The 27390-nt window shown below is 42.8% G+C and overlaps 2 protein-coding genes across 4 annotated transcripts in view; one reads left to right on the top strand and one right to left on the bottom strand.

The window, feature by feature from the left end:
- Positions 1 to 11: 11 nt before the first annotated feature.
- Ndufaf7 (NADH:ubiquinone oxidoreductase complex assembly factor 7) lies at positions 12 to 10422 on the top strand. Its single transcript, XM_036170451.1, has 10 exons — positions 12 to 81; positions 355 to 518; positions 2011 to 2091; positions 3124 to 3234; positions 4293 to 4503; positions 5678 to 5736; positions 6203 to 6313; positions 8231 to 8374; positions 9535 to 9708; positions 10129 to 10422. The coding sequence occupies exons 1-10, from the start codon at positions 45 to 47 to the stop codon at positions 10342 to 10344; spliced, it is 1308 nt and encodes a 435-aa protein (XP_036026344.1). The 5' UTR covers positions 12 to 44; the 3' UTR covers positions 10345 to 10422.
- Positions 10423 to 12533: 2111 nt separating this feature from the next.
- Prkd3 (protein kinase D3) overlaps positions 12534 to 27390 on the bottom strand; it is a 69589-nt gene continuing 54732 nt past the window's right edge. For all 3 annotated transcript variants that reach the window (XM_036170448.1, XM_036170450.1, XM_036170449.1), the window contains exons 13-19: positions 26024 to 26096; positions 24092 to 24198; positions 20806 to 20967; positions 20168 to 20266; positions 18376 to 18643; positions 15906 to 15991; positions 12534 to 15129 (exon numbers count right to left, since the gene is read on the bottom strand). In XM_036170448.1, the coding sequence (XP_036026341.1) occupies positions 14956 to 15129; positions 15906 to 15991; positions 18376 to 18643; positions 20168 to 20266; positions 20806 to 20967; positions 24092 to 24198; positions 26024 to 26096 (969 nt within the window). In that variant the 3' untranslated portion in view covers positions 12534 to 14955. The remainder of the gene's footprint in view (positions 15130 to 15905; positions 15992 to 18375; positions 18644 to 20167; positions 20267 to 20805; positions 20968 to 24091; positions 24199 to 26023; positions 26097 to 27390) is intronic.

The raw sequence follows: 27390 nt of genomic DNA, 5'->3' as shown, positions 1-27390 counted from the left end.
CTCTCCGCCCCCGAGGGCGGAGCCTGGCCCCGTCGTGGTTAGGAATGAATGCTTTAGTGAGACGTGGAGTCTCCCGTGCCGGTAAGAGTCCTCGGCGCCGCGGAACCCTGTTTCCATGGAAACCGCGTGGCGCGGTTCCTTGGTTCCTCGGATTGTTTCCTGGGGCTGGAGCTGGAATTGGAAGCCGGTCCACGGAGAGGCTTGGCGGTGTGGTAGTCGTGGGCTCCGTGCATCGGGTTCTGACACTGGGGCGAAGTTAGTGGTGAGCAAGGTTGTGCCTTGCCAGCTCTTGCAGGCTTGCGCGTGTAAAGGAAACGGAGATCTCTCAAGCGGGTGCTTCCTCGTGCTTTTCAGGCATTCCTTGTCTTTGGAGAGGGAAATGCTTCAGCTCCGGGAATGAGCCGGCGGAAAGCAACCGGGCGACGCCGATGCTGCGGCATCTTATGTATAAAATAAAGTCTACAGGTCCCATCACGGTGGCCGAGTACATGAAGGAGGTTTTGACCAACCCAGCCAAGGTAAACACAGGCGAGCTCGAGCCACGAAGGGTGTGTACGCAGAGGAGCCCGAAGGTCCCGGAGCCCGCAGACGATGAGCGGCTCTCCGAAGTCCTTGGGATGTGGTTTCATCTGTCAGTTATCGGGCTGCGTTGATTCAAGGGCAGTGCCAATAAAGAGGTCAGGGCAAATTTCTGCGGTGTTTAGGTGTGGCCAAATGTAGTTGGAATTTCGTGAGTTAAAGGGGAGATGGTTTTCTAACTGGGTGGTGCATTTCCCTGCTGGAAGGGAACGCTGTATACATGAGGTGGGCCTGAAATTGTAGGGTCTTTGTTTTCTCTCCTGAGTGCTGGGAATCTAGGTGATCTCCACCTACCTGGATGTAAGAAGCTTTGATTGAGAGACATGGAGTCTTTCTTGAAAGTTAAGCGTTATGGTCAAACTTGGGATATGAAGATAGTAAGACATGGTCTTCTCCCCAAATGATTAAACCTTCTAATCAAAGTAATTATATTAGTTTTGGGTTGGAAATCTTAGGTGAGAGAGGTCAGTGAAGATGGCATTTGAGTAGACTGAACTGATAAGGATGCCAGGGAGAGATCTAAAAAAGGAAGAAAGGGAGACTTTACAGTGGCATGGAAGTAGACAAGCAAGGCCAGTGAAACAAAAGAAAATCCACCTTTTTATCGAGATACATTTATCATATAAAAAGTACATAAAGGCGGTGGCGCACACCTTTAATCCCAGCACTCGGGAGGCAGAGCCAGGTGGATCTCTATGAGTTCGAGGCCAGCCTGGTCTACAGAGTGAGTTCCAGGTAAGGCACAAAGCTACACAGAGAAACCCTGTCTTGAAAAACCAAAAAAAAAAAAAAAAAAAAAAGTACATAAGTAAGTCACTGGCATGTAATTGGATAGATTTGTCATACAACACACAAATGGATTTTTCATATAGAACATATTTTCGTAAGTTGCAAATGGTTAAGAAACAGTATCACTAGGAGGTGGTGGTGAATGCCTTTGATCCCAGCACTCAGGAGGCAGAGGCAGGTGGCTCTCTGTGAGTTCCAGGCTAGCCTGGGCTACAGAGTGAGTTCCAGGACAGGCGCCAAAGCTACACAGAGAACACCTGTCTTGGAAAAAAAAAAAAAAGAAAGAAAGAAAGAAAGAAACAGTATCACCAACAGGCAAGACTAACTTGGGAGAGGAGGCTGGGCTAATTAGAGTCTCCCTTTGTCGGACTGGGAGTCGGGAGAGGACAGGGATGTAGAGATGGACATTGCATGGTTCCAGCCCTTCTACTTGAGGAGTAAATGTTTTTCTATGAGATTTGCAAAATGTCTACTACCATGTAAAATTTGGGTAAAGATTCTATCTTTCTCTTGGTTATTTCAGAAGAAAGAACTTCCTTGGTAAATAGTTGTGTCACAGTGTGTACTACATAACATCTTGGAGGAGTAGCTTTGAAAGCCTTATTTGAAAATTAATCTTTTCCATTTCCTCTTTTTACTCAGGGATATTATGTGCATCATGATATGCTAGGGGAAAAAGGAGACTTCATTACTTCACCCGAAATAAGTCAAATCTTTGGGGAGGTAATACCCAACATGTAGACTAAAAGGAATGAATGCCATAGAGACCTGAGAGTGTAAGCTGTGCTGGTATGCCATAGTGTTTTATGTGTGTGTGTGTGTGTGCGTGCGTGTGTGTGTGTGTGTGTGTGTGCATGTGTGTGTGTGCGCGCGGGCGTGTGTGCGTGTGTGTGTGTGTGTATATGTGTGTGTGTATGTGTGTGTGTATGTGTGTGTGAGTATGTGTGTGTGTGTGTGTGGTGTGTGAGATTCATCAGATACTTAAAATTTTTAGGGGGAATGGTAGAGAAGACATTTGAAAAACCCCAACTTCAATGTAAAAAAAGAAATGGAGAGGTATGAAGAATAAATGAGATTGGAAAGGAAGAGAGAAAAAAAACCACACACACACACACACACACACACACACACACACACACACACACGCGTGTGCGCACGTGTGCGCAATGATCTCTGGCACTTCCAGCTATAACTTAACCTGCTTACGTTGGGGTCTGGGAGACCTGTAAGAAACAGAATCATGGTTCATTTATTTCCCTAAAAGTACCTTTGATGACTTGAAAATAGGAAGTTGTGCATAAACGGAGGTGGAGTCTAGGTTTGAGAGACATTAATTACAGCTAAGGGCAGTGTAATAATGTAAATCACGAGAGTGAAAAGAAATGGCATAATTGAAGTTCCTGTGCCGTTTTGTTTTCAAATGCTAGTGCCTTTCTGTGAGTGACTGCTTGTCTGTGCCAGGGGGCCTTTTATAGAGATGGGCTTAACATTTGCTCTTATAGTAAGCTTTCTATGCTGTGTATGTCATGGCAAACCCAGTGAAGTTCGTGTGTGTGTGTGTGTGTGTGTGTGTGTGTGTGTGTGTGTGTGTGTATGTGTGTGTCTGTGTCTGTCTGTCTGTATATATCTATGCCTGTTTAATAACACATATAGAATTTTTGTAAATGTTTTCCTTTTTGGTATATAAGTATGTATTTATGTAGAGTTTTATTCTATAATGCTTTCATTTTTTTTTTTTTTTTTTTCTTGTCATAGCTACTAGGGATATGGTTCGTTAGTGAATGGATGACCTCTGGAAAAAGTCCAGCTTTCCAGCTGGTGGAACTGGGTCCAGGTCGGGGTACCCTCACTGGAGATATTTTGAGGGTAGGTAATCAAAGATTGTCTCTAAGTCATGTGGGTTAATCTTCCTGTTTTTGACTGAGTTTGGAAACGTCACTGATCTTCCTAAATCTTATATTTGTCAGCTAAAATAAAATGTCAGAGTAATGTAATGCTTCATTACTTATTGTCCGTAAGCTTAACAATGGAGGGTGATGTACAGGCTGAAAGTATAAAATGCTTGGGTGATGTCATTTATGCTTTTGCCATTGAGTTGCTAAAAGATGGGGAAGATGTGTGTATCTTCTTTTTTCCCTCTGTGTTCACTACAGTAAAAGATGGTTGTGTAGTGGAAGGAAAATTGAAAATGTGTTTTAATCCCGGTGTCAGTCAAGTCGCTGGTGCCATTTAATTTGTTTCTGAGGATACAGTTTCATCACGTCCCAGACATTTTGTTTCCTTGGGACATTTAAAGAAAGTTTTTGATCTGAAACATTGTGTGGCTGCCCAATCTTTTCATCTTTAATAGTAAATCATTATTAGGAAGTCATGTTGTACAGTTTATTTTGTATATAGATGACGTTTATTAACTCTAATTAATGGTTCTTCTATGTTACTGGAGAATGACTTGGGTCAGGGTTAAATCTCTAAAAGGGAATACCTTTATTTTATGATTAAGTGGCTGTGGTGAGCAGTCAGAGGAAACCTGTCTACTTGACACATTGTGTTTGCCAGTGTGTGGTGTGTTGGCCCCCACAGGCTCATATATTTGAATGCTTGGTCACTAGTTGGTAGAACTGTTTTGGAAGATTCGAGGTGGCCTTGTTAGAGCAGGTGTGTCACTTGGCGGTGGGTTTGAGGTTTCCAAAGCCCACACCAGGCCCATTCTCACTCTCTGCCTCCAACTCGTGGATAAGATATAAGCCACCACTCCAGCATCATGTCTGCCTGCATCCTGCTGTGATCTGCACCATAGTGGCCATGGACTTATCCTCTGTAATCAAGCCCCCGGTTAACACTTCCTTTTCTGAGTTGTCTTGGCTATTGTCACAGCGACAGGACAGTAACTAAGACACAGTGTTCTTTTTCTGTTGTTGTTGTAGGTGTTCAGTCAGCTTGGGTCCGTGCTAAAAACCTGTGACATTTCAGTACACCTAGTAGAGGTGAGCCAGAAGTTAAGTGAGATTCAAGCACAGGCATTGACTGAGAAGCTCCCTGTGGAGAGAGATGCCGAATCCCTGGTGTACATGAAGGGTGTCACTAAGGCCGGGATCCCCGTCTCCTGGTACCGAGATCTGAAGGATGTCCCTAAAGGTATAGCTTTACATTGACTCTTGGCAGAATGTTGCTGAGAACGCCTCACAGCAGTGACAGCTGGCCGACCTTCTACTGCAGTTTAACAGTTAGTTATTGCTTCCAAGGCCCTCACTGGAAGGGAATAGCTGACTTTTCCATTTCTAGCCAAGAACATTGTAATAGAAGATCGAGGAACATTAAGGAGCAGTGAACTTCATTTCCTCTTACAGAAAGCAAAGCAAACACAGATCCAAACACGTAAATCGCTGGACTTTAGCTAGGGTAGGACTGATGATGGAATGGCCCAAAGCAGCATGGGCTGAAGAAAGAGGCAGTAGATGGGTTTGGTCAGCAATCTCTTGAAAAACCTTCACTTGCCCCAAAGCAAGCAAGGTGTGGGGGTGAAACGCCCTGAACTAGAGTCCTTGACAGTGTGGAGGTAAGATCTCCAGCAAGACACCAAAAGCCGTTTCTGGCCCTAAGCTTTCTCACATGCTACATGAAGTTCACATTCCTTCCAGCTAACACATTCGAGTCTCATTGTTTTTAGGAACGTAGTGATGAAGAGTTGGCTGGTCACGGGGTATTTCAGTTCTTTTTCTTTTCTTTTTTTTTCCCGAGACAGGGTTTCTATGTGTAGCTCTGCACCTTTCGTGGAACTCACTTTGTAGCCCAGGCTAGCCTCGAACTCACAGAGATCCTCCTGCCTCTGCCTCCCAAGTGCTGGGATTAAAGGTGTACGCTGCCACCACTGCCTGGCTGTATTTCAGTTCTCGTGTCATTATGTGGAAACTGAGGAGTAATTGTTCCTTTGAATGCTGTTCACAGTGCTTACTTAGTTCTCAAAATGTGGGTCGTGACCCCTTAAGGGTTGAACAACCATTTCACAGGGGTCACATATCAGATATCCTGCATATCAGATATTTACATTATGATTTATAGTAGTAGCAAAATTACAGTTACGAAGTAGCAAAGAAAATAATGTTATGGCTGGAGGTCACCACAACATGAGGAACTGTATTAAAGGGTCGCAGTGTTAGGAAGGTTGACAACCACTGCCATAAAAAGGATAGAGTGGAAGCATCCCAGGTTCCGGTGCTGAAGACTCGGGCACTTTCTTTTTTATGGCTAATGTTCAATAGCATTGTTTTGAAATGCTGAATCACTAACCTCTTCTTATATTTTTAAACAGGATACAGTTTTTATCTCGCACATGAGTTTTTTGATGTTCTTCCCGTGCATAAATTTCAGGTATGGATGGAAAAGTCGTGTTTATGATTAACCAGAACTAGTGAACTAGTGAACTGACAGTGCTCACCCACTGCTTGCTCAAGTTAGTATTATGTGGGATTGTCGCAAATATGAATGCTTGAGAACCAAAGATGAAATAGGATCCAGACTCTTTATTCTCCTGGGGAAATCACTATGAATTCTTAGTTTGGGGATGAAGACACAAGAGAGCATACAGTGGTGAATGGCTGTGTCACGAGGATTTATTTGGGCCGGTCTTTCAGCTCCATCTCTGGCGACTTCTAAGGCCAACAAGAGTAAGCTGCACGTAATGGAGTCCTTTGTCACAGATGGCTCACTCGCTCGCTCAGTTTGCCTTCCTGTGCAGCTCAGCTCGCTTTCCTCTACGGCTCTGTTTGTCACGGCTCCTTTAGAACATCACGCTTTAAGAGCTTGCAAATACTTCTTTCTTACGTATTCTGTCTAGAAAACACCACAAGGATGGAGAGAAGTGCTTGTTGATGTCGACCCCCAAGTTTCTGATAAACTGAGGTTTGTCTTGGCGCCTTGTGCGACCCCCGCAGAAGCCTTCATACAGGTATGGATCTGAGTTTTCCTTTTGACGCCGCCGAGTGGTCTAGCCTGTTTCCTTAGCTTTTCTCAGTGGGAGTGCTGGTGGCATGTGAACACCATTGATTGTCATAATGTGTTGTCGTAACTGTCACAGTGTCTGGGGTTGGGGATTAGCTCAGTGGTAGAGAGCTTGCCTAGCAAGCGCAGGGCCCTGGGTTCGATCCCCAGCTCCGGAAAACAAAAAAAAAAACCTGTCAGTGGCAGTCCAGATGTAGAATCAGGAGGGTGGGCTACAGTCATCTACACCACCAAGGGCCTCTGATAAGAAATGATGCCATGTGATCTACTTTATAGAGAAGAGTCCCTGTCTGAAGGCAAGGTGGCACAGTAACGGCCGACTCACTGAGCGTCATGGTTTGCTCTGTACCTTCTCACTGGGGACATTTTACTGTCATCACTGGGCAAAAGCACAGCTGTTTGGTCACATGGGAGCCCAGACCTACCTTGGATCCCACATTTGGACGGATGAACTGCTGTTTCCCGTTGCCCTTAAGTGATGGTTCCCAGAGCTTCCTATCTTTGGACTGTGCACAACTTTCTAAAGACGTTTAGTTTATATATTGGTGTTTCTCCTGCATATCTGTATGAGGGTGTTGGTTCCCACTGACTGCTGAGCATCCCTTTAGCTCCAGGGCTCTTCAGAGGTCCCCAGACAGCACATTCTTCTCAGGAATATCTGAGCTTCACAGGACCTTTCCCTCTTCTCTACCCCAGAGAAATGTTTCACTTTCTAGCTCTTAAGAATTTCCTAAAGTTTTAAAAACAAGTTTTTAAAAACATACCTACTCATTTGGTTTTTCACAGACTCTAAGTTGTAACATCAGACTAAATACTTGTGAGCAGTTTTTCATATTCTATGTAATTCTGCCTGAATGACAAACATTTATAAGCTACCCAAGTGCCACCTCCTCCCTGAAGTCACCCTGTCCATGGGAGTAGTCTCTTGCAGTTCTTGACTAGCATTCCCTTGAGAGAGGGTTGGGGACTTCTTTCATTTGACTGGGGCCATGGGATTCCACCTGTCGTGAAGATCAGTCTGAGGTGGTGCGGGTATCAGCAGGCTCACCTGAGGCTTGCTGGCAGATGTCTGGCTTTGTGATTTTCATGGCTACACAGGTTTATCTAATATCACTAGGGCTGAACGTTTGTTATTTTACTGAATCCGCACTATAGACCCAGAGTATGTTTTATGAGAACACAGACGAAAACCTTGTCTCCCACTGAGCAGTAGGAATTGCTGAGGTCTAACCCTACCCTAAGTCCATGACTCGACAGCTCTTGTGCCTGCCCCATCATAGGCAGAGGCATCACTGGGGCATTACTGTTTTCAGAATGTCAGAAGGGAGTAAAAGGGGGTGGGTTTTCATAATGAAGATGACAAAATCTCACAGGATCGTCACTAGTTCATAAGCTGCTGCTTGTAGATGCAGGACACTGCTGGTTATGCTTTCTGCCTTCACAGAGGGCAACGCAGTGCTGAATCTGATTTAATCGGATTCTTCTACGTGGTACTGTTGACCGTATCTTCTGAGTCCGTTAATGTTAGGTGGCATTTCCTTATGCATACAACCTAGTGAGTGATGTTTTCATATATTAATATAGGAAAGTGCTTTTATAATAAAATAATACCATGCTTGACCACGTGGGAGGTTCAGAGTACATATGCCTTTTAAAAAAATATAAAATATTGAAATGTCTACAAACCTAATGTCCAGCATGAAAGAACTGTGTTCTGTATAATGAGAGGGATGTCATCTGAGACACCGTCTAGACCATATTCACGTGGAATTCATTTTAACTAAGAAATGTTCAGCTTGTAGAATTGTGAAAAGCTCTTAAGGAGGCAGTTCTTTCAAGTGATGTACTGTGATTCCCTCACCAGCATGATGAAAAAAGGGACCATGTGGAAGTGTGTCCCGACGCTGGGGTTATTATACAGGAACTTTCACAACGCATTGCATTAACCGGAGGCGCTGCTCTGATTGCCGATTACGGTCACGACGGGACAAAAACAGACACCTTCAGAGTACGTATCTCACAGGGGCGTGCTTTATCAGGACTTCATTGCTAGATCTGAAGTTCACCAAGGAGCTGTCTTAGCTTGGTTTTTATGGTGCCTAACTTTGTTGTTAGAATTTTAGAATTAATGTTACTGATGCTGTTATCATTACTCATAATTGTGAATCTTACAGTCATTCTTCCTTAAGTGAAAAGCCTGAATATACATAGAGCCTAGGAAAGTTTGGAATAACACACATTTTGGGAAAGATTTTCTTTATATTAATGTTTCAGCTCTGCCTTCATTAAAAAAAAAAAAAAAAAAAGAAAGAAAGCTGGGCTGGAGAGATGGCTCAGAGGTTAAGAGCACTGGCTGTTCTCCCTGAGGTCCTGAGTTCAATTCCTAGCAACCACATGGTGGCTCACAACCATCTGTAATGAGATTTGGTGCCCTCTTCTGGCCTGCAGGGATACATGCAGACAGAATACTGTATACATAATAAATACATAATCTTTTAAAAAGCAAGCAAGCAAGCAAAAGTTAGTTTGCACTTTTAACCTAGCCATTGCAATCAAACTCTTTTGACATCTCTTTCTTCTTAGGTATTATCCTTCACCCTTTCCAAATGTTCTTTCTAAATGTTCTTTAAATATGACAGTATGTTGAAATACATTGAATATTCTTCAATAGAAATATATTTAGCTAAAGGCTATTATTCATTTTCCAAATCAGTGGTTCTTCATTTCTGACTTCATTACTGCTAAGAATTCTTAGCTGGGAGAACATACTACAAAGATACTCTCTAGCCTCCTTCCAGGATTATAGTAGAGCAGGCCTGGGTGGAGCACACTCCCATATTCTCAGGTGGTTTTGACACTGTGATAGACAGGTAAGTTTTGTAAACTACTACCTAGGTTCTGGTAACTGGAACTTGCCACAGTATTAATGGGAATGTTAAATAGCTTTACGCCAAAGGTAACATCTTCAGGATTCCAACTTTGTATTTTCTATTGGGTTTTCCATGTGTCACCTTGTTTGGAGAAAGGATGTCATTGCCTAGAGTTTAAATCACAGATTTAGGCCATGCTTTTTAACACTGACAATGTAAAAAATATATTAGTATCATATCCTTTCTCTAATCTCAATAATATTAACTAAGGCAGACAAAACTATTCTTCATATTCAAGGGGTTTTGTGGGCACCAGCTTCATGATGTCTTAACCGCTCCTGGAACAGCAGATCTGACAGCTGATGTGGACTTCAGTTACCTGCGCAGAATGGTACAAGGAAAAGTAGCCTCTCTGGGTCCAGTAGAGCAACGGACCTTTTTAAAAAACATGGGCATTGATGTCCGGCTGCAGGTAATGGTTTATCTCACGACCATTAAATACCTTCATTTAAAGAACTATTTAAAGACCCTCTGCTGGCTTAATGCTGTTGTAGTGGCAGGCGCAGGTGCGGTCTTTGCAGAAGTAACAGCTGGGATGTGGCACAGCTTGCTAAGTTTCTATATGAGGCTGAGGCTCCCAAGAAAACCATGTCCATGGGTATGAATTTTATAACTCCTCTTCCGAGGATACTTAAATGTTCTTACAGAGCAAATCACCCAGGGTATCTGCTAAAGATGGCAGAGGTATACATTTGGGCCACAGCAACCTAGTTATAAGCACCCTGTGATCACCTTTGGGGCACTGCTGTACTGGGTCACTGGAGTCATTGTTAGTGCTGCCTCAGGGTTTCTTTCTTCCAGTGACTTTTCCTAAAGACCTTTCCCCCTTCAGGTTCTTTTAGATAAAGCAGAAGAGCCATCCACCAAGCAGCAGTTACTTCAGGGGTATGATATGTTAATGAACCCTCAGAAGATGGGAGAAAGGTTCAACTTCTTTGCCTTGCTACCTCATCAGAGACTTCCCGGTGCAAGTCAAGAAAGGGGTGCCTGTCAGTCAAAGACCCCCGCATCATCTGTAGCTGGGTTTGATGACCTCGTTTGGCAGTGATACTTCAGCTTGGACTGTTTATTCTTCAGTGTGCTTTAAAAATCAATAAAAGAAACTCATTTTGTATATTGAAGGTAATGACAGTGTTCAAAGTATCTCTTTGCAGTCAATAAACATAACCTTTTAATATAAAATACAATCAAAATAGTTGGGTGTTCAACTCTTGGCATAATTGGTTTTAACCTAGTAAGGTAGTTTATTGTGTTATCAAGTTTCCTTTAGTCAAGCCAGTTGTTGTATTTCTATTTACTTTTTTTTATCTTTAAAGATTTATTTATTTATTATGTATACAGCATGTATGCCTGCAGGCCAGAAGAGGGCACCAGATCTCATTACAGATGGTTGTGAGCCACCATGTGGTTGCTGGGAATTGAATTCAGGACCTCTGGAAGAGCAGCCAGTGCTCTTAACCTCTGAGCCATCTCTCCAGCCCTCTATTTACTTTTTAAAAACACATATGAGCACCGGTTGGTTTGTTGGACACGCAAATACGGTAAATGGCTATTTCTAGGGATCCAAGTCAACAGCTCGGGGTATCATTTTCAAAAGGGAAAAGCCATATACTCTGATAGGAGGATCTCTAAGGTTTAGTAAACGGGAGTCAGACGTGAGGTTCTACAGTTATGATCCTGGTTTCGCTGAAGGAGATCGTTAAAGGAATATGCTAGTATGACTTTTAGTTTTCTGTTCTCGTTGTGCACAGGCCAAGAAAAGATGAAGAACCGAACAGCTGGTGGGGAATCAGCAGAGGATTCCCCACTCTGGAAGCAGGGACCAGAAGGTTTACATGTGCTTCCGTGGATTTAAGTAAAGATTGATTCTAAAATTGTAAAGTAGTAATAAAAACCATAGTTGAGAAAAAACCAAACCAACCCTGCAGCAATCGACTTGTCCTGAAATGAGGATTGAGAGCAATACAGACCCCCCAGGGACAATTTCCTAAGCTGAGTTCATTCTGCTGCTGTGTTCTCAGATAAAGAGAACTTTCAGTTCCGTAATACGCTGTCATCAGGTTGGTCCACAGAACTTTTATATTACTATTGTAAATAGGTTGTCTTGGGAAGTACTGACCGGCAACACTATCCTCTGAGGTCAGAGGGAAACTGTTAGCCATTCTGACCTCATGGTTGAACTGGACTGGAAAGTCACCTGCAGAGCGGTGTGTCACTTGTTTTTATTCCTGCAGCTCAACTGAGAATGGTGTTAACACTCTGTATCTTAGTCTATACAGAAAAGAATGGCCGGGGCTTCATTTAATTTGTGTGTGTGGCATATGCACATTTTGGCTACAGCACCTAGTTTTAGAAGGTACCCCGTAATCACATTTGGGGCATTGCATGTATACGTGGAGGGTGACAGACAGTGTCTTTTCTTCCATGGCTCCCCACCTTAGTTTCTGAGACAGCATTATCTCTCTCTGATAGCTCTTTAATTTGGCCAAAGCTTTCTTGTCTCTACCCTTCCCTGGCAATGTCTTACTGGGGTTACGGGCACGCTGTGGTGCCTGGCTCTATGTGTGTGCCGGGGATCCAACCTGAGGCCCTCTGTTTGTGCAGTAGGCACTCACCTTCCAAGCCATGTCCCCAGCCCCAATGTCTTAGTGTCTGTCACAAAGCCTTAGGGCATTCCTAACTGCTCTGTTCTATTTATTTCTATTCCTATAGCCACTGTTTTGTTTTTTGTTTTCAGACTAGACTAAAACATTTGAAAGATGAAAATACCCACAGTTGGCTCCTCTCAAATACAGTTGTTTTTAGTTTTTATAATTAAGAGGGAAGAGTCTGATAGTACCTTTTATCTCACTCTATCTCTATTTCTTCTATGTCATAAAATTCTAGAAATTTATCTTTTATATTAGACATTTAATTCTTCTAAGTCTTCTGGTAGTTGTAATAGTTGAATATCTGGAGTAGTCACTGAAAAAAGTTGAATTATCATTATTCTTCACACTTGCATTCCAATAAATGAACCCTCTAGATAATTCTCTCAAATGAAGTATGCAATTGAAATGACTTTTTGAAAGGTTTTCTTTGTGGGGGGTAGTTAGATACAATCAGTGTTCACGCAACATTAGCTCTATTTACAAAACTGTCCTATTACCCAGGCCCAGGGAAAATATTACAAGAATAAAACTCTCTTGGGAAACTTGTAGTAGAGACTAGCTAAGGTTTTCACATAGGAAAGTATAGTGATATAGAAATACATTTTATTATCAAGTTTTAAGAATATTTACAAAAAGTGGGATGTAACAAAAAATATAAAATGTACTAAACAGTGTCATTATACACTACATTGAAAATTATCACGTTTCTAAGAAACAATTACCTTTTATGCAAACACAACTTGGCTTTAAGACAAAGACAAAAGGTAAGCAGGTTACACAGTGGAGTAGTTCCTCAACGCCAGACTATCTGACAGTGCCTTGACAGTCTCTCTCTTTAGACAGCACAGGCCTTCAAGAAAAACAGAGTGCAATTCATTTCAGGGCTTGTAAGGCCTGAGGATAGCAGAACAGCAGCCGGACAGTCACTCCAGCCAGCTTTCGCCTCACACAGCAAAGCCGGTGGGCGGCGGAGTGATACAAACTTGTTCCACCTTGTACCTGCCGGTCAAGCAGACCTCGCAGAAACCGAGTGAAAGCATCTCCTATCACAGGGACAACCCATTCATACTTTCTTAAAATCACCCTTCACGACTGCTGGATAAGAACAATGACAGAGACATGTGCAAAGTCTCCTGGAGATACTTACAGATGTACAGTACATCATCAATGGCTGGGACGGGTAAAAGGGACTTGGGATATAGGCCTGGGTTCAAATCCATATTCAAACTCTATGAACTTTAGCAGCCAACCTTGTGCCTCAACTTCCTTCAATGTATGTAGTCATGTGGCTTGGCTACTGTGAGGACAGTTTAAAGCATAAAGACTTACAGCACAGGCAGCCCGCAATGTTTCTGTTTCTTCAAAGATGGTTTTAATTTTCGGTAGATCCCGAGGCTGCTTTCTCGGCCACAAAGGTACTCTCAGTCTTGGTCTGCTCACACACAAGACCGGTCTCCTTCGCTACCTCGGACTCAGTGGAACTGACAACACCGAGTTCCAGACCGTCCGAGACCTTCCCACATGCCCATCTTCAGGGCCACACCGGGGAAGGCAGAGGCAGCAATTTATGCTCTCCATTCTACAGACTGGGAAACTAAATGCTTAGACAAACTGTCTCCTGCCCAGCCCAGCAGATGTAAAAACCAAGAAGCTAAGACTCATACCCAGGTTCTCTGACTCCAAATCTCTGCTCCCAGCACAGAAAAGGAACAACAACAAAACCCTACTCTTGGTGACTAGTGAGGATGAAGAGACAGACGCTACTATATTCCCTACAAGAGGATAGATGGTCCTGGACCCTTTTCTTTGGGTAAAGCACAGATTGGAACATCACTAATGGGAAAATCTCAAAGTGCCTCAGAACTCCAAAGTTTCTAGATTTTGGAGGATTTCAGATTTATAACAGGGATGCTCAACCAGTGGAGTGTGCAGATCTTTCAGTGTCTGGGAAGCTGAAACCTTCCTGGTGTACAGATTAGGGATATTGAACCTATATTAAGAACTATAAAAACAGCTGAAGTGTAAGAAATTCTTACTCTTCCTTCATCTGCTGCACTGGTAACACGGTTCCCACCCCAATGATGTCTGACTTCAAACCGCTCTCCCAAACTGCTCAAAATAAAACGCCGATTTAAAACTTGTAGATCTCTGGAGGTCCCACCCAAAGGCTAAGGGAGGAGGAAAAGACACTGCTTGCTGTATACCGACATTTACTGACACTGTGCCGGCTCTCCTTTGAGTCTGTAAGCTAGTCTCAGTTTTGTCTGTAAGCTAGTCAACTCCATGTGAGGATCAACTGCAGAGCTGTGCCCACTGACTGCCGGCACACAACCTGCATCACGATGGCGTCAACTGAGACCATGTGTGTTGAGTGGCAGAGATGAGTGGTGACCAACTCCATCCACGTTTGTCACACCAATTGTCCAATTATCCCGGTGGCTACTGCAACGGAGGGAAGGCGACAACTTTTATGTCATACAGACCACATTTAGAGATACAGCCCCCACAAGGCTCCATTTATAGGGGTCCAGGAAGAATCAATGCTTCCAACAGTAACAAATACTAGACGTCCTTATAGCAAACCATATATTGTTAGCCTCATAGTCACTGCTTAACTACAAACCTGTTGAGTAATCAACCTTATAAACAATAACTAGACAGTCATAGGCTTTTAAAACAAATGATGTAATGATAGCAAAGGAGAGGTAAATTAAGTGCTAATTCACATTGTCCTAATGTGAGGATTAAGAAAAATTACAGAACCAGTTATTGCTTATGCTACAAAAATCTCTAACAAGTTTCATTCTGACTTTATTCTGTGATTTTATGACTCAGTTTCCCTTCCTGTACCTACTTGTTATGAGCTACAGTATTGGTGCCACCAAGTTGTTCTATTTCCTCATGACTCTGCCTCCTTGCAATGACAGCCTGCAGAGAGCAACAGCTAGGCAGCAGAGTGTCTGGTCATGAAATGAAATCCTTCCGTACTGAAGTCAGCTCACTGATCATTAAGGATCTTCTTCCATATCATCTGGATTGGGGGCCATAATGAAATGCTTTGGGTATTCGAGGTTGTGTGTGTATGCGTGGATTTCCCAGCGAGCGTCATCACTTTCGTGGGTGATGTAACGTTCTCCAATGCGAGTTTCAAATTCTCTGAGGTCAAGCCAAGTCTGGTAATCCTAGGAAAAGAAAATGAGTATGAACCATAAAAATCGACAAAATACCAACAGACTTGTTTTGTTTACACCCTTAGTGCCACAAATGACAACTCCTAAGTTCCAAGTGTATTTCACATTAGCAATGTTAAAGATAACTCTTAAAATCTAATGTCTCTATAAAGGAAAGGAACTAGTTTCTGGAAAACTCTCTTAGGCTTTTGAGTTAGCTAATAGTAATCACGAAGACATCTGTTCTATTCTGCTTGAAGCACACAACTTACTGTTCAAAATGGGAAAGTGCTTGAATCTGTCATGAGGCTAACTTACTAAGGATGAGGTGTGCTGGTTTAATGCTAGGTCTACTCTCCTGTTTCCTATAAAATCGCTGCACAGCTTCTCTGCTCACTCTCAAGTGTGGATTTTTGTCTTGAGACAAATCTCTGAAATAACTCATGGAGGAATCAAGCCAAACATAAACCTTCTAGTAGATGTTTAAAGTAAAATATATTGACTAGTATGCCATGTTAACCTTTAAACAAAAGAAAAAGACAAGACATGACTAGCCAAGCCCTTATAAAAGGCTCAGTGTTTCAGTTCATGGGGGTTTAACTGCCTTTGACACTGACTTCAATGACGGGCTGCACAACTTCCAGAGGCCCGAGCCACGGCCCAGCTAAGGACCAAAGAGGGCCTAGATTATCCCAAGAAATGGGCTGAACCTGCTGTTCTTTGAGTGGTTTCCTTAGCGAAGACACACGCACAGGAGGGCTAAGATGCAGAACCTTTTTCTCCTTTACCTGTAGCCAAGGATGACTAAGAGATTTGTCAACACTGAAGCGTTTTCTCATCTTCACTTGGAGCAAGTTGTTTATCAAATCAATTGCTAGATGAAAAGGCAAAATGAGATACATGAGTTTAGGGGCACCGAACTCAAAGCTGTGATCCCGCTGGCGGGAGGACACGGAGAAACGTTTGCTTCTCTATTATATAGAATTTGACACAGAGGAGTGACCCATAAATGCTTCCTGCAGTCAGTATGAACACCAGTTTCTTTTGTGAAGGCTGCAGAATGGAGTATATATAGGTGGCAGGAATGCACTGAAGCCACATGGGTGAGGCTGCTGGGCACCAGTGACATGGTCTGTTTCTAAACTATGCTGAACCTTGATTTCCTCATCTGTACAATGCCACTGTTGAGAAGAGAAATCAGTTCAATATAAGTTTTAGACTGTGTTTGACACACAGATGCTAGGTATGCATTACTACTATCTGAGGATGAACAAAACAGATTCTGATTCCAGATGACCGCTCTTCCAACGATACCACAATGTTCTCTTCCCTGACCCGGTCTGAAAAGTGGCATAAGGCACTCTTACTTCTGTAGATACAGTGAGGAGAGTGAGGCCACAATAACAGAAGCGCAGGTTTTAGCAGTCAGGTTAGGGGTGATTTCTTAGTGTTGGTGAGAACTTAGCACATTATACTCAGTTATCTGGAGAAACTGAACCACTACAAAATCAAGGCAACCATGAACGACACACTGACCATAGACTACATAATGACACATTTGGAATACTGATAAAGAAGGCTGACTACCAACTTGCAAAGGTTTTCCCTAGGTACTTCATTAACTTGCATGTTTCAAATCCCTCATCTATCCTGTCAACTGGGTTCACTGTCTGCATCCATTTCAGGAACTGCTGAGTCCGAATCTAGGCTACGGCCAAGTGAGTGACAGGACAGGTCCGTGGCCAGACTGCCTTTAGAGTTCTGTGACAGCTTTGAAGACCAAACTTTCCCAGCGGACTTCAGCTTTCTTGTTACAAAGTGAAGCCGGCAGGCTGCTGTCTTTTCTGTTGTTCCTGACATTCCTTCCACTTTAGTGGAGTATTTATCCAACTGTCATCCGGGCCAGTCCGTTTGGAAAGGTTAAAAAAAGACCTATTCATTCAACGGCTGGCTAAACTTGGGTGGGGATATTCCTTAGCACTACTACTACCTACGAGGGGGCTATTTCCCAAGGATGGCATACACCATCAGTAAACTAAAGAGGAGCAACTTCATATTCCCCTTCTCTGCCTTTCTCCCTGCTCCTTCCCCAAGAAAAGGTCTTGTATAGGGCTCTGAAGCCTCCACAATCCTGGGACTACTGGCGCCCGCCAACAGCCCTGGCTTATTCTTGACATGTACAGAAGCAGGCATTACAAATTAAAAAGCTTCCAGTAGTCATGAAAACTACAGCATGAAGCTTCCTGGTGAAAGATCAGAAGGACGGAAAACATGAACTGCAGATACAAAAGCTCATTCTAGCTATAAAGCCCATGAGCTAAGAGTGTCTTCTCAATCTGTTCTGAGGACTGGAATAACTAATTACCAAAACATATACTTAAGAAAAAAGGCCCAACTGTTAGCTAAGTAGACCTGACAAAGCTTGGAGGAGAGGTGGGGCAGGAGGACCCTCAAGTCAGGAGGTCTCTGAAGAACTGCAGTAGTGAGGAGGAGGAAAGACCTAAGCAAGATTGGAAGAGTTTAGAAGAGAGCATGTATCAGTTTTGTATGAGAAGTAGGGTGAGGCTCAAAGGCGCTCAAAGGGCCACCATCAGAAACCAATGGCGGCAGTGTCGTTAAAGGGACGCCGAAGAGGATGAGATGACCGCCCTGCAGATGGCTCAGGCCACAGTCACTGAGTAACCAGGGAAGAGGTTAGTGAGCAGCACAGGCCAAAGATACTATAGTAGTTTCTGGATGAGGCTGCCGGAGCCTGGGTGACTGCTAGGCCTAAAAACTATCAGAAAAATAGAGAAAAAAAAAAAAAACAGTTTAAAATTAGAGTACTTCAGGGCTGGAGAGATGGCTCAGAGGTTAAGAGCACTGGTTGCTCTTCCCGAGTTCAATTCCCAGCAACCACATGGTGGTTCACAACCATCTGTAATGAGATCTGATGCCCTCTTCTGGTCATACATGCTATATACATAATAAATAAATAAATCTTTAAAAAAAAAAGTAGAGTACTTAGCCTTGCATAGTGGCGCACAGATCTCTGTGAGTTCAAGGCCATCCTGGTCTACATGGTAAGTTCTAGGCGAGCCAGAGCTATAGAGTAAGCCCTTGTCTCAAAAATAAAAAGTAAATAATAATAATTAAAATAACAAATATAAGTAAAGTTCTCAAAGACTGGTAAGAAATTAAGGAAATGAAGAGACAGGGTGATTTGTGATCACAAAAGATTTTAGGCTATTGCAAAACTGAAATGTAATTCTTTTTTACCTTCACTGGAAATTTCTCGCCATGGATTTGGTGGGTACATAAATGCAGCATTTTGGATTTGGTCATTTATATCTTCATCTTCATTGAACGGAAATGTGCCGCTGAGGCTCACGTAGACGATGACTCCCACTGACCACATGTCTAGAGAACGGTTGTAGCCTTTGCTCCTGAGAACCTCGGGGGCTAAGTAGGCTGGAGTCCCCACCACTGACCGCCGGAATGACTTCTCACCAATGATGCGTGCAAACCCAAAGTCACACAACTTCACCTGGAAATGGACATATCAATACTTGTCCCTAGATATTCTCAATGCACTTAACCAAAGGAACCAATTCTACACAAAACAGTTACAGACAGGGAAACGGAAATACCATTTCCCTAGAGGCAGACAGACACATCTACAGCTCTTTGATACTACAGTAGTAGGAAGAGCTATCATCACGTGCATTTCCCCCACCCCACCCTCCCACCCCCGGAGCTGAGGATCAAACCCAGGGCCTTGTGCTTGCTAGGCAAGCGCTCTACCACTGAGCTAAGTCCCCAGCCCCCGTAGTGTGCATTTTAAAAACAATTTGTACTCTATCTTCCAGACTCATAGAGCAAGGGTTCAGTCTGGTTGTTTTGATGAGATGGATGGAGGGTGTTGATCTTTGCTCCCTTGTAAGGGAATCCCTTTTCTATTCTAAGTAGGAATTGTTTTCAGTTTCGAATTGTCAGTGGCCTCTCAGTGTCTGGGCATATAAAAGTACTCAATAAATGTTTTGCTACATGAAAAATAAACTACAGTATTTTGAAGCATTCTCTTGCTGAAGCTTAGAACAGTGGTCCTCAACCTGTGGGTCATGACCCCTTTGGGGTCAAAGGATCCTTTCAAAGGGGTCACCTAAGACTATCAGAAAACACAGATATTTAGCAAAATTACAGTTGTGAAGTAGCAACAAAAATAATTTATGGTTGGGGATCACAGCATTAGGGAGGCTGAGAGCCAATGGATTAGAGTATCTGTTGCCAAGGATGCTACGTATCGGCAGGTAAGTAAAACAAGGCTTACAGATGACAATGTGGACAGGAGAAAGGCTCTGAGGAGTAAGCGCTCTCTCTATGCTGATGGAACTAGAGACTCCAGCTGGTTCAGAGTTGAATGAGGTTACGCAGGAAGGCGCCCACAACCATTACCATGTTCTCCTCAGGACGTGTTCTGAAAGTCTGATGGGCTTTAGATGACGTTAGATTCTGGTTATTACTGACTGCAGCTATCCTGAATAGGCAAATGCCAAGTACTTCCCAGAGGAAATGCCATGACCGACACAGGCCTTAGGAAACGCATTACTGTTAACTGGGAGAGACGGGATCTGATGTCTACCAGAGCACAGTCCAAACAGACACTGGGGGACACAGGTGGAGGCGGGTTCAAATGCTGCTTGCCGTTTCTAGTACACGTCACATGATACGTGTCTCATGAATAATATCTACTGCATCATAACTGAATGTGGTGACTCTTCTATTCAGATATTTGAAGTGCACAGATCTTAAATGTGTGGTTGTGGGCCATTTATACATCATTAGAACCCCCCCCCCCCAAATCCCCAAATTTTATTTTTTCAGACCTGTTTTAACGGGCAAGAGCAATACAATAATAAAACCTGAGTTGAAATGATGCAGCTACCGATTCAAACTGGCAGCTATAGACCACAATGGTGTGTACTTGGTGCTCTGTTCTGTATTAGGAGGGTGTGTTGTACATGTCACTAACTCAAAACAGTTCGTAATCAGGTTCTGGAGGATGTCTCACCTGAGGAAATGGCTCTGCTGATGCAAGCAGCACGTTTTCGGGCTTTAAATCACAGTGCACAATATTCTTAAAGTGGAGGTTCCTCAGGGCAACGAGTATCTGTCAGGACGGGTTGTGAGCAATCAGAGCAGAGTGGCAAGCAGGCATGAAAATGCCGTGACGAACCCACTACTTCACATGCTAGCCCAAGACAAGCGGCTTGTGCAGAGGACCCACATGGCAGCTCACAACTGTTTGTAACTCCAGATCCACATGATCTGATGCCCTCCTGACCTCCAAAGGCACCACACGCATGCACGCACGCACACACACACACACACACACACACACACACACACACACACACACACACAGAGTGCACATACATACAGGCAAAACACTCATACATATAACAAAATTTAAAAGTGAGTCTACCCCTGTCAAGGGCTTTTTTGAAATGCCTAGAAAATCAGCTAAACTCCAATATGACTTCTTGAATTGTATGATAATTTCAAAACTCCACTATATTTAATCAAGATGTAGCTAAAAGTATTACTGTTCACTTTTACTAGGACTGCTAATCCGTAATCTCCCAATATGTACACACGGTGTCATTTAATTCTCTCAGCCTGACTGGCTTTAAGGGAGAGTTAAGATACCTGTGTGACCATGAATTTAGTAATTCGCTCTGGAAGTCGACTTTTCTCACTGGACAGAATCATCTCCAACATATCTCCATGAAGTTTTTCCATCACGACGAAGACTCGTTCTGGGGTTTCAAACATACACTCCAGGTTTACGATCCCAGGGTGGTGTAGATTCTGAAGAGAAGTGGCAGGGTGTTTGATGATCAACTTTAGCAGAGAACTAATCTTACCATGCACCCCCTCAAACACTGCGATGATTCTATGAATATGCACAACAGAGAGAGAAATCGTTTACTCTCTCTCCTTGAAGAAGCTTCTTTTGGCATTAGACGGAGACCACTGCAGAAAGGCACAACTGGCCCAAAGGCAGAGACCATGGAGTCCCCAACACCAAAGGACACACCTACAACCCAACCCTGTACTGGAGGCTCAGAAGACTGTGGAAGGGCCAGAAGAGCAGGAGGCCTGTTGCAAGATCGTTTCTTCTATATGACAGGGAAGCTGCATCCACGGATTTCGATAGTATGGTGGTCTAGACAAGATCTGCCAAATGACACTCCTGGGTGACAGGCCAACACGGATGGGAGCGATCTCAGAGGGCCACCCCTACATGAAGAGCTCCAGACAAATAGTGACTGCCGGGAGAGGGGGATCAGTCTGCCACAGGGATGAGCCCAACAGAGCTAGTCCCAGGCAGTGAGCCCTAAACACACGTATGTATACACACATACAGATGAAACCAGCAGATTGTATTTCTAAATTCGCAAGCAATGATAATGAGTAAAAAACTTAGAACGGAGACTAAAAGCATATAAAATAAAAACTACAAGACCCAGGTATTTTCCCCAATTGTGGATGGTTTTCAATGTCTTCTTTTCAACAAGAATGTCTTTGTATTTTAAATAAGCAGCTTAGGCTGGCTACTTGACTTTTACACTCCCACCTACCTCACCCACACCGAATCGACACCTGGATTTACTGTAGTATTTTCTTCATTAATCCCATTTTTAATATTTATAAATTTCTTCTGCCTTCCTTAGCCATTCTTTTTATACATGTTTATTTGTGTGTGTGTGTGTGTGTGTGTGTGTGTGTGTGTGTGTGTGTGAGAGAGAGAGAGAGAGAGACAGACAGACAGACAGACAGACACAGAGACAGGGTACATACTGAAGGGTGGCTAGAGTATAATTATAATAGGAATTCCTTCAATCCATGTGAAAAGTTTATGTGGAATGCTCACTGACTAAATCTTTTTTCTTTTTTCTTTTTGGAGCAGAGGATCAAACCCAGGGCCTTGCACTTGCTAGGCAAGTGCTCTACCACTGAGCTAAATCCCCAATCCCGACTAAATCTTATAGAAACAATTTCAGTACATAAAGTATGATTTGAAAATTTTGTTTTACAAAGTATTTGTCGTGTAAGTTCACATTATACTCTATCTTACATTCAAAGAATATTAAAGTTCATCTTTAAACTATATATATATATATATATATATATATACATACACACACACACACACACACACACACACACACACACACACAGGTTTTGTTAAATTTACACACTGCCAAGAAAGACCTAAAGCCACAATTTTGCACACACACACTCCTTCCCCCAAATAAATAAGTTTATATGAAGGCAGTGTATCTGGAGACATCCTAAGATCACCTAATATGTAACATTGCTATAAACAACCAGAATTCACTATGTGCGTTAAATGAAAATTCCTAAATTCAATACTGTTTGTCATCAAAGTCAAAGTGAAATCAATCCATAGATATAGATCCTTATTTTTATCGTTTTACATATTAGTTGGACAGCAAGATTTCAAAATCAAATAGGAAAAGACATCAACAACACACTCTCATACCGAGCTTATGCAAATGCTACCAATATTCTACCTCAAGTTAGCTTTGTTGGAAGCAGGGCTTGAGATGAGCTGAGGTACCAACTGACCAGAAACTTTGGTTATCACTCATCTGAAAACATGAAGTGAACTGTTACTTACTAGTGATGACAACGTCAGAAATGTATCATTGATCATTTGCTTAACACTCTTTCCTTCAAGGAAGCCTAAGCTCGACAGGCTATCTTAATCTCACACACAAGCAGACGGAGGGCCGAGAGCACTGATTATTACACGGTGTTTCTTTTTTTTTTAGGGTTTTTTTTTATTTATTGAATTTTTTTCCATTTTACATACTAACCCCAGTTCCCCCTCCCTCCCCTTCTCCCACCTCCTCACCTCCTTCCCACTCTACCCCCATCCACTCCTCAGAGTGGGTAAGGCCTCCCATGGTCGTCAACAAAGTCTGGCATCCCAAGTTGAAGGAGAGCCTAGCCCCTCCCCATTGTATCAAGGCTGAGCAAGGTATCCCACCACAGGGAGTGGGCTCCAAAAAGTCAGTTCATGCACCTGGTATAAGTCCTGGCCCTGCTGCCAGGCACTCCACAGACAGATCAGGCCACACAACTGTCACCCACATTCAGCGGCCTAGTTCGGTCCCATGCAGGTTACGGGTGTTTCTTAAATAACATGCAAAAGCCACACAATGGACTAACGGGTATTTCCATATTATTATTATTCACAACATTCGGAAGATACAGCAATCAAACTAAATTTCTATCTTCTAGATAACTCCCAAAGGAGCTAAAAACACTAGGTTAAGAAAAACACAAGTACTTTATTTTATTTTATTTTCTGAGACTTTGATGAATAAAACAATGACATGGTAAAAATACAGCAGAAGCCGGGCGGTGGTGGCACATGCCTTTAATCCCAGCACTCGGGAGGCAGAGCCAGGTGGATCTCTGTGAGTTCAAAGCCAGTCTGGTCTACCAAGTGAGTTCCAGGAAAGGCTCCAGAGCTACACAGAGAAACCCTGTCTCGAAAAGCCAAAAAAAAAAAAAAAAGAAAAAAAAGAAAAAAAGAATAAAAAAAAAAAACCCGAAACCAAAACAAAACAAAAAACAAACAAACAAACAAAAAACCAGCAGAAGCATCCGTAATCAGTATCTCTGAATGAATTAAGACTAGATATTTCCTTTATGATCTTTAGAGATTTCACTCAGGAGAAAGAAGTTCTAATCAAACTAGTATTACAGAATAAAGTAATAGCAGCTCCCTTTAAACTTTTAAACACTATGGTGATCTAAAAACAGGACCCGTACTGTTCGGTATTCCAAAGATGAATACGAACCCTGAAACAGCCTGCCCTCATCTGCATCACCTACAATGCTCACCCAAACCTCATGAATCCACACTCAGCCTGTGTCAGCCGTTCTGACCGTTTACCTGTAAAATGGCCACCTCATTGCGGAGCTGACTTTCTTGCTTTGTGGGGAATCTCATCTTGTCAATGACTTTAATAGCCACGTCCCTTCCAGTCTTTCTGTGCTTTCCTGTTAGAGAGCAGAAAGAATCAAACTGCAACAAACAGAAAGCTTCACAGGAAGTTGTGCAGACTGAAATTTTAGGTATTTCCTCTGGCATTTTCTGTTGTTCAGTTCCTCTTCCACAGTCTAAGAAATGAGATGCTTTCCTCTATAGTACTGCCCCGTAACAAAGGCAATGTCATGACCTGAAATGGCATAGCATCTTCATGAACTTGCTTGCTATCTACCATGGTCTATATCATGTTGAGTGAGTGAAAGTTTTTAAATGCCCTGACCGAGTCTTCAGAGACGGTCAAGATGGAAATAATTTATTTTAGGTCTACTAAGTCAGCAGAGTGAGTATGTTATACCCTTCAACTCCAGATCTTTATATTCTAGGTATAAAGGAGGTATGCAGCAGTATCTCATTCAGTAATTAAAATGAATTAGTTACCTTGTGTTTATTAAGTGGGGTCACTGTTTAAATGCTATAGTTTAGGGGGTGAAAAGCAGCAGTTACATTTATTTATTAGCTCCAGTTAACAGGCATGTGACTTGTTCGCTACTAATCTATTAACTTGAAAGTTACTCACAACTGTTTCAAGGATTCAGCCCTAAAAATGTGACTAATTTAAAAGACTAGACAAACAGGGCATGTTTGGTAAGATGCTCTTCCCTCAGTGAGGTCTCCAGAGATGATACCACTAGTCTAAAATGGACACATCTCAAGTCCAAAACCAGTGTTGTGCCTATGTGTACAACCTACACATTTTCTGTGTGAAACGTAATGGCAGATGCTGGGAATACAAGGAAAACACAGACATCTCTAAGCCTACCCCAAAGTTCCATGGGAAGATGAGAGAAACCCACAATGTCCCAGGCACTACGGCAGAAGGATGCCCCTTATGTGGCAGGAGGACCAAGGAAGTACAATGCAGTGGAGAGGTGGGATGGGGAGAAAACACAGAAGAGGAAGCCAGAAGAGGGACACAGGATGGAGAAGGTGCAGAGGTGAAGGACAGAGACATGCAAATATGACTGGAAGAAATCAAAATGAACTGCAGTTAGAACGGACGTTACACCAGCAAGGAGAGAACCTCACAGCTTGCACACTCTAAGAACAACGGACAGGACCCACAGACGGTGGGCTTCTGTATGCACGAACGCTTCTCTGCATGCACGAATGCTTCTCTGTCTGCACTAATGCTTCTCTGTCTGCACTAATGCTAGTATCAGATGTTGAGTTTCTCAAAGGTTCCCTCCAAGAGAGGTGGGAAAGAAGGGTCTGACTGCAGGAGGAAGCAAGGAATGGCAGAGGTTTGACAGTCCATCTTGAATTATAGCTTATGAGGACTTTCATGACACATTTGTTTTAATTAATCCCAGGACGTCTCTGAGCAGTGCAATTCACTACTAGCTCCGCCAGCAGCTGTCACATAGTGAGACACACAGAGGCTAAGCGGTTTCCTCAGCATCCTTAAACACAGAGCAGAGTAAGGGTTTGGACACCAGATAGAAGTCATGTCAACAGAATGCTGCCTTTGCAGTGAACTAATGGGGAACCTACTTCAGTGAACAGTCCACACAACCCAACACCAACACATCTTTACGAATGATCTTCAAGAAGAGATAAAGACTATTATAGAAATAATTTCCTGATTCTGTTACTTTAAGAATCTTGGAACTGAAATGAAGGGATACTCTGTTTCACCACAAAGGACTTGTTTGAGAGGATGCAAACCAGCCTTTGGGGAAAAGGGAATGTAAACAAAACTATGAGCTACAAGGGTAACAGCCATCTTAAAATTGTACAGTTTAGAAACCACATACATGAAAGGCTGTAATTGCTTACCTCCATAAACAATGCCAAACTGGCCAGAGCCAAGGACCTCATCTGCAAAGATCTGGTAAACACTGCTGATGTCCTATCAAGAAAGTAAGCAAACACCACCAATGTCACTGACTCAAATACTGAATTACACACATTTGAATTTTTGTGTTAGAGCAAAAAGTTTTCTATGATGATTCCTGGAGGTTGCTGGTCAACCAGTTTGCCTAAACTAATCAGTGAGCCCCAAGCTAGTGAGAAGACACACACACACACACACACACACACACACACGGTGGAAGGTGCTCGGCAGGAAAGATGCTCGAGTTTGCCCTGGCCCCTACATGTACACATGCACCTAGACCCATATCCAAAATAAACACCTAAATTCATGCTGGGATTGAGATGTGTGTGGAATTCTAACAAACTCAAAGCTCCTCTATGCATCCATTTTTTTTAAAGTTATTGTTACTGCTCTCAGAACATTCAAACACTAACCTGGAGTGTGTAGTGCCAGAACTGCATTATGGGTATAAAAGATGAACATAAGCCCCATTTGGCATATCCAAAGTTTCAGCCTCAAAACAAACACTAAGTTGTAATGGAGACTTTAAAGGTTGTAAGAATCATTTGTATAGGCTTATCAACCTCAACTCAATTTTTAATTGAAGTGGTCGAATTTTAGTTTTAATCAAATTAGACAAGGTGCATTAAAATAAATGAGGCCAAAGCCGAGTCTTTTCTCCTTAGCCATGCATGCGTGTATCTTTAGGCTCCTGTGGGGCCAGCCAGATGTTTTCTCTCACGTTCCTGTGCTTCCCCTTTCTTTCCTCAATATGGAATTCATTTTGGTGACCACAGGACATGAAACACAGGGGTTATAACTCCTGATGCTATCACTTACTGACTAGAAATCTGTTCTCAACTCCAATCCCAGAAAGCTGCAGACTTAGGGTAGACACTGTGATAGCTTACACTCCAGTGAAAGAGAGACCTTTACAGAGAACAACACAGATCAGTTTTCTAGCATCTTTCTTTGTTTCTTTCAATCTGATCCGAGAGGAGGCAAAGTATGGCTCCTGGCTCTTTCTCTCTGGCTTAATCCATGGCTAAGTTTTTAAACTGGACAAATCAAAGTAATAATTTGAGATACGTGAATATTACGTGAGATTCATATTTTAGTGGCCACACACTTATTAAAATAGTCATACTCATTCCTGTTTGGTATTTGCTACAGTGGACAAGTTGGGTAGACTCTACCGTGCGATTGTTTACTATCTGGTCCTTTACAGAAAAAGGGTGCCACAGTACCACAGAAGTTACGTGTTTACACACAGCAGTCAAACTTAATCTCCTCACTGAAGGCCTCCTTTTCCTGCTTCCTTCCATTT

Source organism: Onychomys torridus, chromosome 21 (genome assembly GCF_903995425.1).
Source record: "Onychomys torridus chromosome 21, mOncTor1.1, whole genome shotgun sequence".
NCBI classification, from domain to species: Eukaryota; Metazoa; Chordata; class Mammalia; order Rodentia; family Cricetidae; genus Onychomys; species Onychomys torridus.
Note: the sequence above shows the minus strand (reverse complement) of the source record. Positions and strands in the feature narration are given on the sequence as shown.

Excerpts from the sequence above, each read along its gene's own strand:
- Ndufaf7 (XM_036170451.1), top strand. The coding sequence starts at position 45 with ATGAATGCTTTAGTGAGACGTGGAGTCTCCCGTGCCG. Across the intron at positions 2,092-3,123 it reads TAAGTCAAATCTTTGGGGAG|CTACTAGGGATATGGTTCGT; the intron begins GTAATACCCAAC and ends TTCTTGTCATAG. Across the intron at positions 5,737-6,202 it reads TTCCCGTGCATAAATTTCAG|AAAACACCACAAGGATGGAG; the intron begins GTATGGATGGAA and ends TATTCTGTCTAG.